The sequence below is a fragment of the Pseudophryne corroboree genome, chromosome 11 (genome assembly GCF_028390025.1).
Source record: "Pseudophryne corroboree isolate aPseCor3 chromosome 11, aPseCor3.hap2, whole genome shotgun sequence".
Taxonomy (NCBI): domain Eukaryota; kingdom Metazoa; phylum Chordata; class Amphibia; order Anura; family Myobatrachidae; genus Pseudophryne; species Pseudophryne corroboree.
In genome coordinates, this window is record NC_086454.1 from 330336504 (window position 1) to 330351314 (window position 14811).

The window sequence follows — 14811 nt, forward strand, 5'->3', positions numbered from 1 at the left end:
CGTGTAGAAGCCGTGCGTCTACATACCCTAATGCCGCCATAATGGCCGATGACCCGCTTGCCGGGACGCCAACTTTGTACTCACCACTCTTTCTTCTGGGTGTTAGGGGTGGTGGCGTGCTGCGGGAATGTACGCTCGCTGTGGTGGGGATTGCGAATAGTTCCCTCAGGAGCTCAGTGTCCTGTCAGTGGGGAACGGGACCATTAACCCTTAGTGGGGTCCCAAGAAGCAGGCAGGCTGCTGCCCTCCAGTGTTGCCTGAAAATAACAAACTTTAAAAATAAATGCAGAAAACTCTTCAGGAGCTTCCAGAGATGTGACCGGCTGCGTCGGTCGCATTTTCTAAACTGAGTCTGGTAGGAGGGGAAGAAGGTATGTTTTGGGAGATAGATTAGCGCACTAGGTATAGATAATATGTAAGTAAACCGGTATTGTAGAGAGATAAATTAATTATACCTATTTGTCATATCCTAGGAGAGGAACAAATGATATTTTTACTTTTGTTTTGTAGGGCAGGTGGTGCTCCCTGGAGTTGTAAAAGTATATAAATTGTCGTAAGTAGAATAGACAACTTTTTTATGGGGCACTCTTATATAATAAAACTTAACTTTTAATTAAATCAAAAAGACTCACTTTAACATACACACATATAACATGTCATTCTAAAAAGCATTGTAGGATTTCAATTTATGGACCTCTATCTATGTTCCTAAATTGGAACAAAGTAATGTGGTGGTTTTATAGGAACCAGTTAAATGATTCAATAGCCATGAAACATAATGACAGTGTAACACTCCCTTCAGATCAAGAAATAATATCAATCCTTTTCAGGAGATATTTTTACAGTCGCCCTCTAGAACAACATTGTTGCCAAATGTATACTGTCTCTCTGTCTGCCCTGTGTGGAAAAGGGGTGTGGTATTGAAAGTCAACAGTAATTAGGTCGACAATGTCTAGGTCGACCACTATTGGTTGACAGTAACAAGGTCGACAGGGTGTCTAGGGCGACAGGGTCTTTAGGTCGACATGTTCTAGGTCGACAGGTCAAAAGGTCGACATGAGTTTTTAATGTTATTTTGGTGTCGTTTTCTTCGTAGAGTGACCAGGAACCCCAATTAGTGCACCGCGTCCCCTCGCATGGCTCGCTTCACTCGCCATGCTTCGGGCATGGTGCCTTCACTCCGCTACCGCTTCGCTCGGCACAGATTACCGTTCCAATCATAGTCCACGTGGATCATTAAGTATGAAAAGGTTCAAAAAAAGAAAAAAATTGTGAAAAACTCATGTCGACCTTTTGACCTGTCAACCTAGAACATGTCGACCTAAAGACCCTGTCGACAGGGGCGGATCCAGAAGAAAATGATAGGGGGGGGCACCATGGAAGGGGCAAGTACATTTGCGTGCGGCTTCGGTGCATGTGAGGTGGCGCTTCTTATACAATGCCCACAGTTGTAGCCCTCATTATGCAATGTCCACTGTACTGGTAGTGCCCCTTATATAGACCCCATAGTAGTGGTGTCCCTTATGCAATGCCCGTATTGCCCCCAGTAGTAATGTTGCCTGTAGTAATGCCCCCAGTCATTATGCCCCCAGTGGTAATGCCCCTGCAGTTATGACCCCAGTAGTTTAGCCACCAGTAGTAATGCCCCCCTATAGTTTGCCCCATTGTAGTTTAGCCCCTGTAGTTATGCCCCCCTTATAGTTTAGCCACCAGTAGTAATGCCCCCCTGTAGTTTGCCCCATTGCAGTTTAGCTTCTGCAGTTATGCCCCCCTTATAGTTTAGCCTCCAGTAGTAATGCCCCCAATAGTTTGGCCCCTGTAGTTATGCCCCCAGTAGTTTGGCTCCCCCTGTAGTTTAGCCCCCAAGTAGTAATGCCCCCTGTAGGTGCCCCCCAGTAATAATGCCCCCAGTAGCTGCCCCCCCCCCAGTAATAATGCCCCCAGTAGCAGCCCCCCCAGTAGTGATGCCCCCAGTTATAATGCCCCCAGTAGTAATGCCCCCCCTCAGTAGTAATGCCCCTTGTTGATGCCCCCCCCAGTAGTAATGCCCCTTGTTGGTGCCCCCCCCCAGTAGTAATGTCCCCCCGTAGTTTCCCCCAGGAGATGCCCCCGCTGCATTAAGGAAGAAAAAAACATAATACTTACCGAGCCCCGTTCCCGCGCCGCTGCAGTCCTCCTTCTGGCTGGCGTCCTCTCCTCAGTACTATGAGAGAGACGTCATGACTGACGTCTCTCCCATAGCGCACGGCGCAGTGACAGCGCCGGAAGCCGGAGCTCAGTACTGAGCTCCTGCCTCCGGCTACCGCTGTGCAGGGAGACGGGCGCCCGCTGGTAACACAATCTCAGCGGGCGCCCGTCATCTCCCTGTGCGGCGCTGACGCCGCGGGGGGGGGACGGGGGACGGGGAGCCACAAATGACAGGTGGGGCACGGGCCCGAGTGCCCCCCCCCCTGGATCCGCCACTGCCTGTCGACCTAGACACCCTGTCGCCCTAGTTACTGTCGACCAAATAGTGGTCGATCTAGACATTGTCGACCTAGTTACTGTCGACTTTCAATCCGGATCCCGTGGAAAAGAATGATTGTTTCATGATAATTTATAAGGCTTAAATTCTTTCATGGTAATTACAGTGTAAATTAGCTGCAATCAACTATAGACAGTATAGGATAATATATCTTCTTCCTAATTTGGAAGATTCTAATCCAAATAATTCAAATCATAAAATTAAACAGAGGACAGAGAAAAAAGTTAGAAGGAAGTGGGGCGCAATATGTAACATATGCCGGGTTTCTGCTCTTGACAATTTGCTACAAGAACATTGAATTTTCAATGAGAGAACCTCCTGGAGCATATGTACTGGTCCCAAGACCTGTATCTGCTGTTATTCCTCAGTATACCCTGTGTTGGGCATGAGTTAATGAGAGTACAGGGGAGAGGTCCCTAAATGAAGATACATTTATCACCATAATATGCTCAAAATCAGTGTGCCCAAAATGAAAAATAATCATAAAAATGAATAATAAGTAAAAAATCCCCATAGTTCATAAATGTGAAGCAATTGTCACAATTGAAGTGGTATATGGATGGATAGTAGTGAGATATGAATCCTTGGGGAAGATGTATTAACCTGGATGTATTAACCTGGAGAAAGCATAAGGAAGTGATAAACCAGTGATATGTATGTGCAATGGTGGCCATTCCGAGTTGTTCGCTCGGTAATTTTCTTTGCATCGCAGCGATTTTCCGCTAATTGCGCATGCGCAATGTTCGCATTGCGACTGCGCCAAGAAAATTTGCTATACAGTTAGGTATTTTACTCACGGCATTACAAGTTTTTTACTTTGTTCTGGTGATTGTAATGTGATTGACAGGAAGTGGGTGTATCTGGGCGGAAACTGTCCGTTTTATGGGTGTGTGCGAAAAAATGCTACAGTTTCTGGGAAAAATCGTGGGAGTGGCTGAAGAAACGGAGGAGTGTCTGGGCGAACGCTGGGTGTGTTTGTGACGTCAAACCAGGAATGACAAGCACTGAACTGATCGCAGATGCCGAGTAAGTGTGGAGCTACTCAGAAACTGCTAAGAAGTGTCTATTCGCAATTCTGCTAATCTTTCATTCGCAATTTTGATAAGCTAAGATTCACTCCCAGTAGGCGGCGGCTTAGCGTGTGCAAACTTGCTAAAATCGGCTTGCGAGCGAACAACTCGGAATGAGGGCCAATGTGTTAAAGGCACCAGCCAATCAGATCCTAACTATTAATTTACATATTGGAGCTGATTGGCTGGTGGCTTTATCACCTTGCACATATCACTGGTTTATCACTTCCTTATACTTTCTCCAGGTTAATACATCAGCCCCCCTATTCCATGCTGATGGTGATGCAGATCACAAACAAAGAATATCAGAGTGGAAAATCTAGGAAAAAATAGAATTCGCAAGCGTTAATCATCCCGGGATTCTACTGTCAATCGTATCTTAAGACATAGAATAGAAGATGAGAGGCCCCTCAGATGTTTGCACAGGAGTGAGAATGGTGTAAGAAGTGCGCTTCTGCTGTCCGTATTATACTGATATAATCTGATGAGAGAGCACAGAATTCTAGGGTGAAAGAATTATATTAACCTTGATATTTATTAATCTCTCATAGATTGTATTTATTTATTTATGTATTTTGTGAGGAAAAAATTTAATTTGCTGTAAATGATATATCTCTGATAGTATACATTATCCAATGAGTCCAAGAAACAATGCCCCCTTATATGTGCAGAAATATATCCACTAATAATCCCAGGGTTATTGTTATAATATTATTAGCAAAGTAGCAGATAGACAATCCTGGAAAAGGGTGGAAAACTTAAATCTAAATAGGATGCATATATGGTTTAAAAGTATATATATATATATATATATATATATATATATATATATAGGCATCTCATTTGCTAACAGCGTCTTAACTGCATGCCCCCAAATAACATATGTATAGAGGTAATTTACTCAAACACTAGTATAAATTCCTATAGAACTAATATACAGCCGTTTGAGAAAAATTGATTATCACTATCCTCTGTTAATAATTCCTGTAAGTGTGCTGCTGAGGAGACTGTACTTATCTCATGCAATTGATTGCAGTCCTGTTATGATCCTGATACTCAGGTCAGGGGAGATCTTATACGGTGGGACCTGAATACCAGGACGTAATGCTGGGAAAGGGAAACGGAATGGGAATAGCCCCTGGCACCCTACCTCCGTTGTCTCACCCGTGCTGTCAGTACACTCTTGCGAGACTATGGTTTCTTGGGCCCATGGCAGCCGCGTTTGAAGGGCGGATTACGTCAGCCCAACTCCGATGTCCCCTCAGGTCTTAATGAGAGACAAAGAGTGAACTGAGACAGGGTGATGACAAGGGGCCCTCTAACTAAACAACAAGGCCAGGGGCTACTGGCAAACCTGAAACTAAAAGTATGCGCGGCTTACCGCCAAGGAAAAGAACAACCAAAATATTCCACTTGTCCATTCTCCTACACGGTACCGCCGAGTACCGAAGAGGACTATGGAAGCGGAAACCTCCGCAAATGCACCAGTACAAGAAAACAATACTAAAAGTGGCCTAGGCCGCAACACGCGGCAGGGCCGCCACTCACGAAACCAAGTGGGAACCTCAATCGACTGCCACAGGTAAATGAGGACCAGAAGAACTCCTTGGGACCAGGTGACTAACTCCAAGATTCAGGAACTCAGAGAACTGGAGGGACCAGACACAGCTAACCAGGAACAGACGTTCACCAAACATGAGCAGCATGCAGGAAGCTATCACCGGCGTCTGTGTGAGGCACTGAGGAGGCATATAACAGAGAACCCTCCAATAAGAGCACAGAGCCCCAATTACACACAATCTCGTGCAGCTGCCTTGCTGCACGACCAGAGAACATGTGTGAACACTTAATTAATCACAAACTGCAACGGGGAACGCGGTCCGCCTATGGCGTCCCCGTTGCTATGGACCCGGCGGCTTGGCGCGCACGTCTAACAGTCCTGCTTCAGCGCTCGTCACTGGAGGCACTTGTTCTTAATCGGCAGGTGCATCAGGTGTGGCTTCCCGTTCCCCGTGTGTCTGTGATCAGAGGCACTCACTGTAATTGGTGTCCGGCGGGCGCCGTTAATATAGCTGTCCCCTCTATGTCTGGTCATCACTGGGGATGGTTCTGCATGGTAGCGCCGATGACAAGTGATTCTAACTCCGACGGGTCTGACCCATGCGCCAGAGCAGTAACGGTGGCGTGCACGTGCGCTGTGTCTCCTACGTGCACGTTTCACCTGGGCGGCTTCATCAGGGAATGTGGAATCCTACCTTACAGATGCAATATTTACCTGTCCAGGTATAGTCCCGTCATCCAATCACAGTGTGCATCGGGTTTCCTCCAATTAGGTTAGACCGGATGCAACTTAATGATTCATGGGATATGTAGTTTGTTGTATCCAAAAATCAAACGAAAAAGCGGCATAGTTTTCTTATGAAATGTACATCTACCAACCATACTAATGTATTCATAATTTATATAAATATTCTTTATATTTATAGAGATTCTAGTGTTTGTCCAGTTCAGCGCGGATTTTATATATATAAAAAAAAAATATATATATATATATGCACATATACATACATATATATACATGCATACACATACACATACATACATATTCCATATATGCCAAAGAAAAAATGTTTTTAGGGGAAAAAAATGTTTTTAATCTAGCAAACAATTATTATTATTCTGGCTGTAAGGGGTGAGGGCGTGCTGCGGGAATGTACGCTCGCCGTGGTGGGGTTTTCGAATAGTTCCCTCAGGAGCTAATGTCCTGTCAGCGGGGAACGGGACCATTAACCCTTAGTGGGGTCCAGTGGCGGATTTAGCGGTGGGCGATTAGGGCGAACGCCCCCCCTACACATACCGGCACCGGCATGGAGGCCGGGTCCCGACGCGGTGTTGGGAACGTGGTGGAGAGCAGTGCAGCGTGGCGGGGGAAGGGGAGAGAGAGAGAGCGTCCTGACGCGCATACAGCGGCTGAGCGGCCTCTGTTCTGACCACGCCCTTTCCTTCCTGTACGCGCGTCAGGACGCTCTCTCTCTGTCCCCGTCCCCCGCCGCGCTGCACCGCTCTCCACCTCGTTCCCAATGCTGCGGCGGCACCCGGCCTCCATCCAACTCCTCATGCTGCTGGCTGCAGCAGGTGTCACTGTCAGTGTATGCCAGCCATGTCTCCTACTCTCCAAGCTAAAGTAAGTGTGTGTGTGTGTGTGTGTGTGTGTGTGTGTGTGTGTCCTCTGTGTTCCATGTCTCCCCCCTCCGCTCCTAGCTAAAGTGCCTGTGTTCCATGTCTCCCCCCTCTTCTCCTAATTAAAGTGTATATGTCCCTGCATTATTTTGGCTCATTCAGTGTACTGTAATGTGAATTTCGGCTCATTCTACATGCTGTAATGTGAATTTCGGCTCATACATTGTGCTCTGATGTGAATTTAGGCTCATTCATTGTGCTATAATGTGAATTTTGGCACATTCTGCGTGCTATAATGTGAATTTTGGCTCATTCTGCATGCTATAATGTGAATTTCGGCTCATTCAGTGTGCTATAATGTGAATTTCGGACCAGTCAGTGTGCTATAATGTGAATTTTGGCTCATTCTGCGTGCTATAATGTGAATTTCGGCTCATTCAGTGTGCTATAATGTGAATTTTGGCTCATTCTACGTGCTATAACGTGAATTTTAGCTCATTCTGCGTGCTATAACGTGAATTTTGGCTCATTCTGCGTGCTATAATGTGCATTTTGGCTCATTCTGCGTGCTATGATGTGCATTTCGGCTCATTCTGCGTGCTATAACGTGAATTTCATCTCATTCAGTGTGCTATAATGTGAATTTCGGCTCATTCAGTGTGCTATAATGTGAATTTCGGCTCATTCAGTGTGCTATAACGTGAATTTTGGCTCATTCTGCGTGCTATAACGTGAATTTTGGCTCATTCTGCGTGCTATAATGTGCATTTCGGCTCATTCTGCGTGCTATGATGTGCATTTCGGCTCATTCTGCGTGCTATGATGTGCATTTCGGCTCATTCTGCGTGCTATGATGTGCGTTTCGGCTCATTTAGTGTGCTATGATGTGCATTTCGTCTCATTCAGTGTGCTATGATGTGTATTTCGACTCTTTCTGCGTGCTATAACGTGAATTTTGGCTCATTCTGCGTGCTATAATGTGAATTTCGGCTCATCCAGTGTGCTATAATGTGAATTTCGGCTCATTCTGCGTGCTATAACGTGAATTTTGGCTCATTCTGCGTGCTATAACGTGAATTTTGGCTCATTCTGCGTGCTATAATGTGCATTTCGGCTCATTCTGCGTGCTATGATGTGCATTTTGGCTCATTCTGCGTGCTATGATGTGCATTTCGGCTCATTCAGTGTGCTATGATGTGCATTTCGGCTCATTCAGTGTGCTATGATGTGAATTTCGGCTCATTCAGTGCGCTATAACGTGAATTTTGGCTCATTCTGCGTGCTATAACGTGAATTTTTGCTCATTCTGCGTGCTATAATGTGCATTTCGGCTCATTCTGCGTGCTATGATGTGCATTTCGGCTCATTCTGCGTGCTATGATGTGCGTTTCGGCTCATTCAGTGTGCTATGATGTGCATTTCGTCTCATTCAGTGTGCTATGATGTGTATTTCGACTCATTCTGCATGCTATAACGTGAATTTTGGCTCATTCTGCGTGCTATAATGTGAATTTCGGCTCATCCAGTGTGCTATAATGTGAATTTCGGCTCATTCAGTGTGCTATATTGTGAATTTTGGCTCATTCTGCGTGCTATAACGTGAATTTTGGCTCATTCTGCGTGCTATAACGTGAATTTTGGCTCATTCTGCGTGCTATAATGTGCATTTCGGCTCATTCTGCGTGCTATGATGTGCATTTTGGCTCATTCTGCGTGTTATGATGTGCATTTCGGCTCATTCAGTGTGCTATGATGTGCATTTCGGCTCATTCAGTGTGCTATGATGTGAATTTCGGCTCATTCTGCGTGCTATAACGTGAATTTTGGCTCATTCTGCGTTCTATAATGTGAATTTCGGCTCATGCAGTGTGCTATAATGTGAATTTCGGCTCATTCAGTGTGCTATATTGTGAATTTTGGCTCATTCTGCGTGCTATAACGTGATTTTTGGCTCATTCTGCGTGCTATAACGTGAATTTTGGCTCATTCTGCGTGCTATAATGTGCATTTCGGCTCATTCTGCGTGCTATGATGTGCATTTCGGCTCATTCTGCGTGCTATGATGTGCGTTTCGGCTCATTCAGTGTGCTATGATGTGCATTTCGTCTCATTCAGTGTGCTATGATGTGTATTTCGACTCATTCTGCGTGCTATAACGTGAATTTTGGCTCATTCTGCGTGCTATAATGTGAATTTCGGCTCATCCAGTGTGCTATAATGTGAATTTCGTCTCATTCAGTGTGCTATATTGTGAATTTTGGCTCATTCTGCGTGCTATAACGTGAATTTTGGCTCATTCTGCGTGCTATAATGTGAATTTTGGCTCATTCTGCGTGCTATAATGTGCATTTCGGCTCATTCTGCGTGCTATGATTTGCATTTCGGCTCATTCTGCATGCTATGATGTGCATTTTGGCTCATTCAGTGTGCTATGATGTGCATTTCGGCTCATTCAGTGTGCTATGATGTGAATTTCGGCTCATTCTGCGTGCTATAACGTGAATTTTGGCTCATTCTGCGTGCTATAACGTGAATTTTGGCTCATTCTGCGTGCTATAACGTGAATTTTGGCTCATTCTGCGTGCTATAATGTGAATTTTGGCTCATTCTGCGTGCTATAATGTGCATTTCGGCTCATTCTGCGTGCTATGATGTGCATTTCGGCTCATTCTGCGTGCTATGATGTGCATTTCGGCTCATCCAGTGTGCTATAATGTGAATTTCGGCTCATTCAGTGTGCTATAACGTGAATTTTGGCTCATTCAGTGTGCTATAACGTGAATTTTGGCTCATTCTGCGTGCTATAACGTGAATTTTGGCTCATTCTGCATGCTATAATGTGAATTTTGGCTCATTCTGCGTGCTATAACGTGAATTTTGGCTCATTCTGCGTGCTATAATGTGAATTTTGGCTCATTCTGCGTGCTATAATGTGCATTTCGGCTCATTCAGTGTGCTATGATGTGCATTTCGGCTCATTCAGTGTGCTATGATGTGAATTTTGTCTCATTCTGCGTGCTATAACGTGAATTTTGGCTCATTCTGCGTTCTATAATGTGAATTTCGGCTCATCCAGTGTGCTATAATGTGAATTTCGGCTCATTCAGTGTGCTATATTGTGAATTTTGGCTCATTCTGCGTGCTATAACGTGAATTTTGGCTCAATCTGCATGCTATGATGTGAATTTTGGCTCATTCTGCGTGCTATAATGTGAATTTTGGCACATTCTGCGTGCTATAATGTGCATTTCGGCTCATTCTGCGTGCTATGATGTGCATTTCGGCACATTCTGCGTGCTATGATGTGCATTTTGGCTCATTCAGTGTGCTATGATGTGCATTTCGGCTCATTCAGCGTGCTATGATGTGAATTTCGGCTCATTCTGCGTGCTATAACGTGAATTTTGGCTCATTCTGCGTGCTATTATCTGAATTTCGGCACATCCAGTGTGCTATAATGTGTATTTCGGCTCATTCAGTGTGCTATATTGTGAATTTTGGCTCATTCAGTGTGCTATAACGTGAATTTTGGCTCATTCTGCATGTTATGATGTGAATTTTGGCTCATTCTGCGTGCTATAATGTGAATTTTGGCTCATTCTGCATGCTATAATGTGCATTTCGGCTCATTCTGCGTGCTATGATGTGCATTTCGGCACATTCTGCGTGCTATGATGTGCATTTTGGCTCATTCAGTGTGCTATGATGTGCATTTCGGCTCATTCAGTGTGCTATGATGTGAATTTCGGCTCATTCTGCGTGCTATAACGTGAATTTTGGCTCATTCTGCGTGCTATTATCTGAATTTCGGCACATCCAGTGTGCTATAATGTGTATTTCGGCTCATTCAGTGTGCTATAACGTGAATTTTGGCTCATTCTGCGTGCTATAACGTGAATTTTGGCTCATTCTGCGTGCTATAACGTGAATTTTGGCTCATTCTGCGTGCTATAATGTGCATTTTGGCTCATTCTGCGTGCTATAATGTGCATTTCGGCTCATTCTGCGTGCTATAATGTGCATTTCGGCTCATTCTGCGTGCTATGATGTGCATTTCGGCTCATTCAGTGTGCTATGATGTGCATTTCGGCTCATTCAGTGTGCTATGATGTGAATTTTGTCTCATTCTGCGTGCTATAACGTGAATTTTGGCTCATTCTGCGTGCTATAATGTGAATTTCGGCTCATACAGTGTGCTATAATGTAAATTTCAGCTCATTCAGTGTGCTATAATGTGAATTTTGGCTCATTCTGCGTGCTATAACGTGAATTTTGGCTTATTCTGCGTGCTATAATGTTAATTTCGGCTCATACAGTGTGCTATGATGTAAATTTCAGCTCATTCAGTGTGCTATAATGTGAATTTTGGCTCATTCTGCGTGCTATAACGTGAATTTTGGCTTATTCTGCGTGCTATAATGTGAATTTTGGATCATACTGTGTGCTACAATGTGAATTTCGGCTCATTCAGTGTGCTATAATGTGAATTTTGGATCATACTGTGTGCTACAATGTGAATTTCAGCTCATACAGTGTGCTATAATGTGAATTTCGGCTCATTCTGTGTGCTGTAGAAACAGAATTTGTCGGCAGATAAGAACCACTTGGCCCATCTAGTCTGCCCCTTTTTTTTTTTACATTATTTTTTATCTCTAACCTTATCTGATCCTTATTTCTTTATAAGAATATCCTTATATCTATCCCATGCATGTTTAAATTGCCCTACTGTCTTAGCCTCTACCACCCCTGATGGAAGGAATGGCGATTCGCCAGTCTGTATCACCAGTGTGCAGGGTTCTCTCTCCACTAACTGGCAACATTTTATTAGTAATGGCAACAATAGGAAATTTAGAAGCGAACGGGAAGGGCATTACTAAGAGGGAGGGGCTATGATTAGGGGGAGGAGTCATAATTCTTAAACCGCTTCCCTTAAAATTTAAGTCTAGATCCGCCACTGGTGGGGTCCCAGGAAGCAGGCAGGCTGCTGCCATCCAGTCCTGCCTGAAAATAACAAACTTTAAAAATAAATGCAGAAAACTCTTCAGGAGCTTCCAGAGATGTGAGCGGCTCCTCCGGGCACATTTTCTAAACTGAGTCTGGTAGGAGCAGCATAGAGGGAGGAGCCAGCACACATAACCAAACTTCTATAGTGCCCATGGATCCAAATTGACCCGTCTATACCCCATGGTACTAATGGATTCCCAGTATCCCCTAGGGCGTAAGATTTTATTATTAAAAGTATTTTTAAATGATTCATGTAAAAAAGTGAAGGTAGATGTGGGATAAATAAATGTAACTTTAATTTGACAATGTACCGTACATATATTACTGTATAGATTGTAAGACCCCCACATACATTATCGACGGACTGACGCTATTTCCTGTCTGTTATTGCATAATAATTATAATTTATTAATCTGTGTAAAATAAGTCTGCAGGCCTTATATGGTTCAATAACAAATATTGGAAGATAATATGATGTGTGCGGAAGTTTTTCCTTCGTGTTTACTATCACCTGACTCTACCAGGGAAAAGGAAGTACAATAATGGCCCCAAAAATTCTCATCCTAGAGCACCAAGGTTGTGAGGGAGTTTTCTTACATTAAACCTGTTTATATTATAAGGACAGCAGGTAGCAAGCAGTGACACTGGGCCTACAGCAGCTGCTGATGATGTCACAATGCTGCTGATGATGTCACGAAGCTTTGTGATGTCACTGGCTGCTGGCTCAGGGGCTCACGAACCTCATTTACATTATTGTATCTTCACCTATTCTAGTGTGAAGCTGCTTTTCTTTGCCCTTGGCAAAATTGTTTGTATTGTTTCTACAATATGAGTCCAAAAAAGAGAAAGCGACCAAATAACAACGGGTCTGCTACAAAGGAGCTAGCGGCTCCTAGCAAGAGGAAGAAGGAGGATGGATGTGAGGAGAAAGGCAATGTTTCCAAAATCGTAATGTCTGCAGACATTCAGGTGCGTGAGGAGAATCAGTCAACTGAGAAAGCATCAAAGACTCTTCAAAATAAGAGAAAAAGAGAGTCATCAGAGGAGTCCCCAACTATGAGGAAGGTGAGAAAGACCAGCAGCGGCAAAACTGAGGACATGCTTAAGAAAGTGGCCACTAAAAGATCCTCAGACAGGACAGAGGACAGTGGACCATGTAAGAAAAAGAAAGAGGAGGAACATCGTGACAGTCCAGACGAGGGACCCAGTGTGCCCATCATACCCCAGGCATCTGGACGGAGAGGCATAAAGAGAACTCACACAAGTGAGGAAACTGGCCACAAAAATAAGAGATCAGCAGGTGCAAGTGGGATATCCGTAGCCAGCACCCCAGAAACATCAGCTGCGTCTCACGTGCTAGCCAGTTTGACCTTCCACAGAATGCTTGGAGAGGGCGGCTTCGGGAAGGTATTCCTAGCTTCCCATTACACCAGCAAACAGCGTCTGGCAGTGAAAGTAATAGAAAAGAGGAAAGTATTGAACAGCATTAAGAAATACTCCATGTGTGTAGAGAGAGAGGTGCTGAAAATAACTGGGGAGAGTGCACTTTTCCCACACACATATGCTGCATTCCACACACCGGGCCATGTATTCTTTGTAATGGAGTACCTGAGTGGTGGAGACCTCTTCCAATTAATACAGAGCAGAGGACCATTTGATGTTCCTACCATCAGATTTTTTGCAGCAGAAATACTCTGTGGGCTGCAATTCCTGCACACAAGAGGCATTGTCCACAGGGACATTAAGACAGACAATATACTTCTGGATGCATCTGGCCATGTGAAAATCGCAGATTTTGGACTCTCTGTGATGAATGTCCATGACGACATGAAAATCTCAGGACAAACTGGGACTCTGTATTACATGGCCCCAGAGGTTATCTGTAACTTCCCATATAACATCATGGTAGACCTCTTTTCATTCGGGGTAGTATTATTTGAAATGGCTACCGGAGTATACCCCTTTCATGCTGGCAATGATTCCACCAAGATTGCGCTGTCTATCATGCATGATGCTCCATGCTATCCGAACAATCTCCATCCAGAGATTAGGGACCTCATTGAAAGACTCTTATGCAAAGACCCAGAGGAGAGACTGAATCGCTGTAGTAACATCTCATGTCATCCATTCTTCAAGTCCATAAACTGGGAGAAGCTAGAGGCCGGCAGGATAACTCCCCCATTTACCATGTATCCTGCCCCAGAGACAATGGCTGAAGTTATACCGGTGGATGACCTGCTCTCACTTACAGAATCTGCAATATCTGCAGAGGATGAGAGCCTGTTCACAGGATTCTCCTTTACCAGTGACATGTGGACAACAATGAACTGCGTAAGACAAACCAGCAGCCGCTGCATCTTCCTCTAGGCAGCAGCACCACCAGCTGCCTCCTCCTCCAAGCACAAGCACCACCAGCTGCCTCCTCCTCCCGGCAGCAGCACCACCAGCTGCCTCCTCCTCCCGGCAGCAGCACCACCAGCTGCCTCCTCATCCCGGCAGCAGCACCACCAGCTACCGCCTGCTCCCGGTAGAAGCACCACCTGCTGCCTCCTCATCCCGGCAGTAGCAATACCAGCTGCCTTATGCTCCCGGTAGAAGCACCACCTGCTGCCTAAATGCATATAGGCCAGGTGAGGGACTTGCAGAATATTGGGGTCCCTTGACGTGGGCTGCAAGCTTAAATATTGTGATCAAAACATGATAAAACCTCCTCTAATTTATTTGTTATATGCACACAGATTTGCAGTATATTATTGTTACAGCCCACATAAAATGTCTTTCAGTTTTATAAAAATATATGGCATTAATACTGCCACGCAGCTGGTACCATGTACAATATGGGTAACACCGAGTGCGGGCATATTTTTGTTTTGTTTTTTGTTTGAAAATAGTTTGCCTAGTGCTATCATGGCATCTTACAATTAAGGCTATGACAGGCCTAATTAGGAGCAGATCACACGCCAGCTCTGTATAGATGTTCCACTCTGTAGCTAGGAGGGGAGTACATGTAACTGCAATGTAAAGGTGAGCTGA

At 44.6% G+C, this 14811-nt stretch overlaps 1 protein-coding gene across 1 annotated transcript in view; it reads left to right on the forward strand.

Moving 5' to 3' along the window:
- LOC134968779 (uncharacterized) overlaps positions 1-14416 on the forward strand; it is a 28882-nt gene extending 14466 nt beyond the window's left edge. The window contains exon 2 of the mRNA XM_063944264.1: positions 12553-14416. Within this exon, the coding sequence (XP_063800334.1) occupies positions 12553-14145 (1593 nt within the window). The 3' untranslated portion in view covers positions 14146-14416. The remainder of the gene's footprint in view (positions 1-12552) is intronic.
- Positions 14417-14811: the final 395 nt, after the last annotated feature.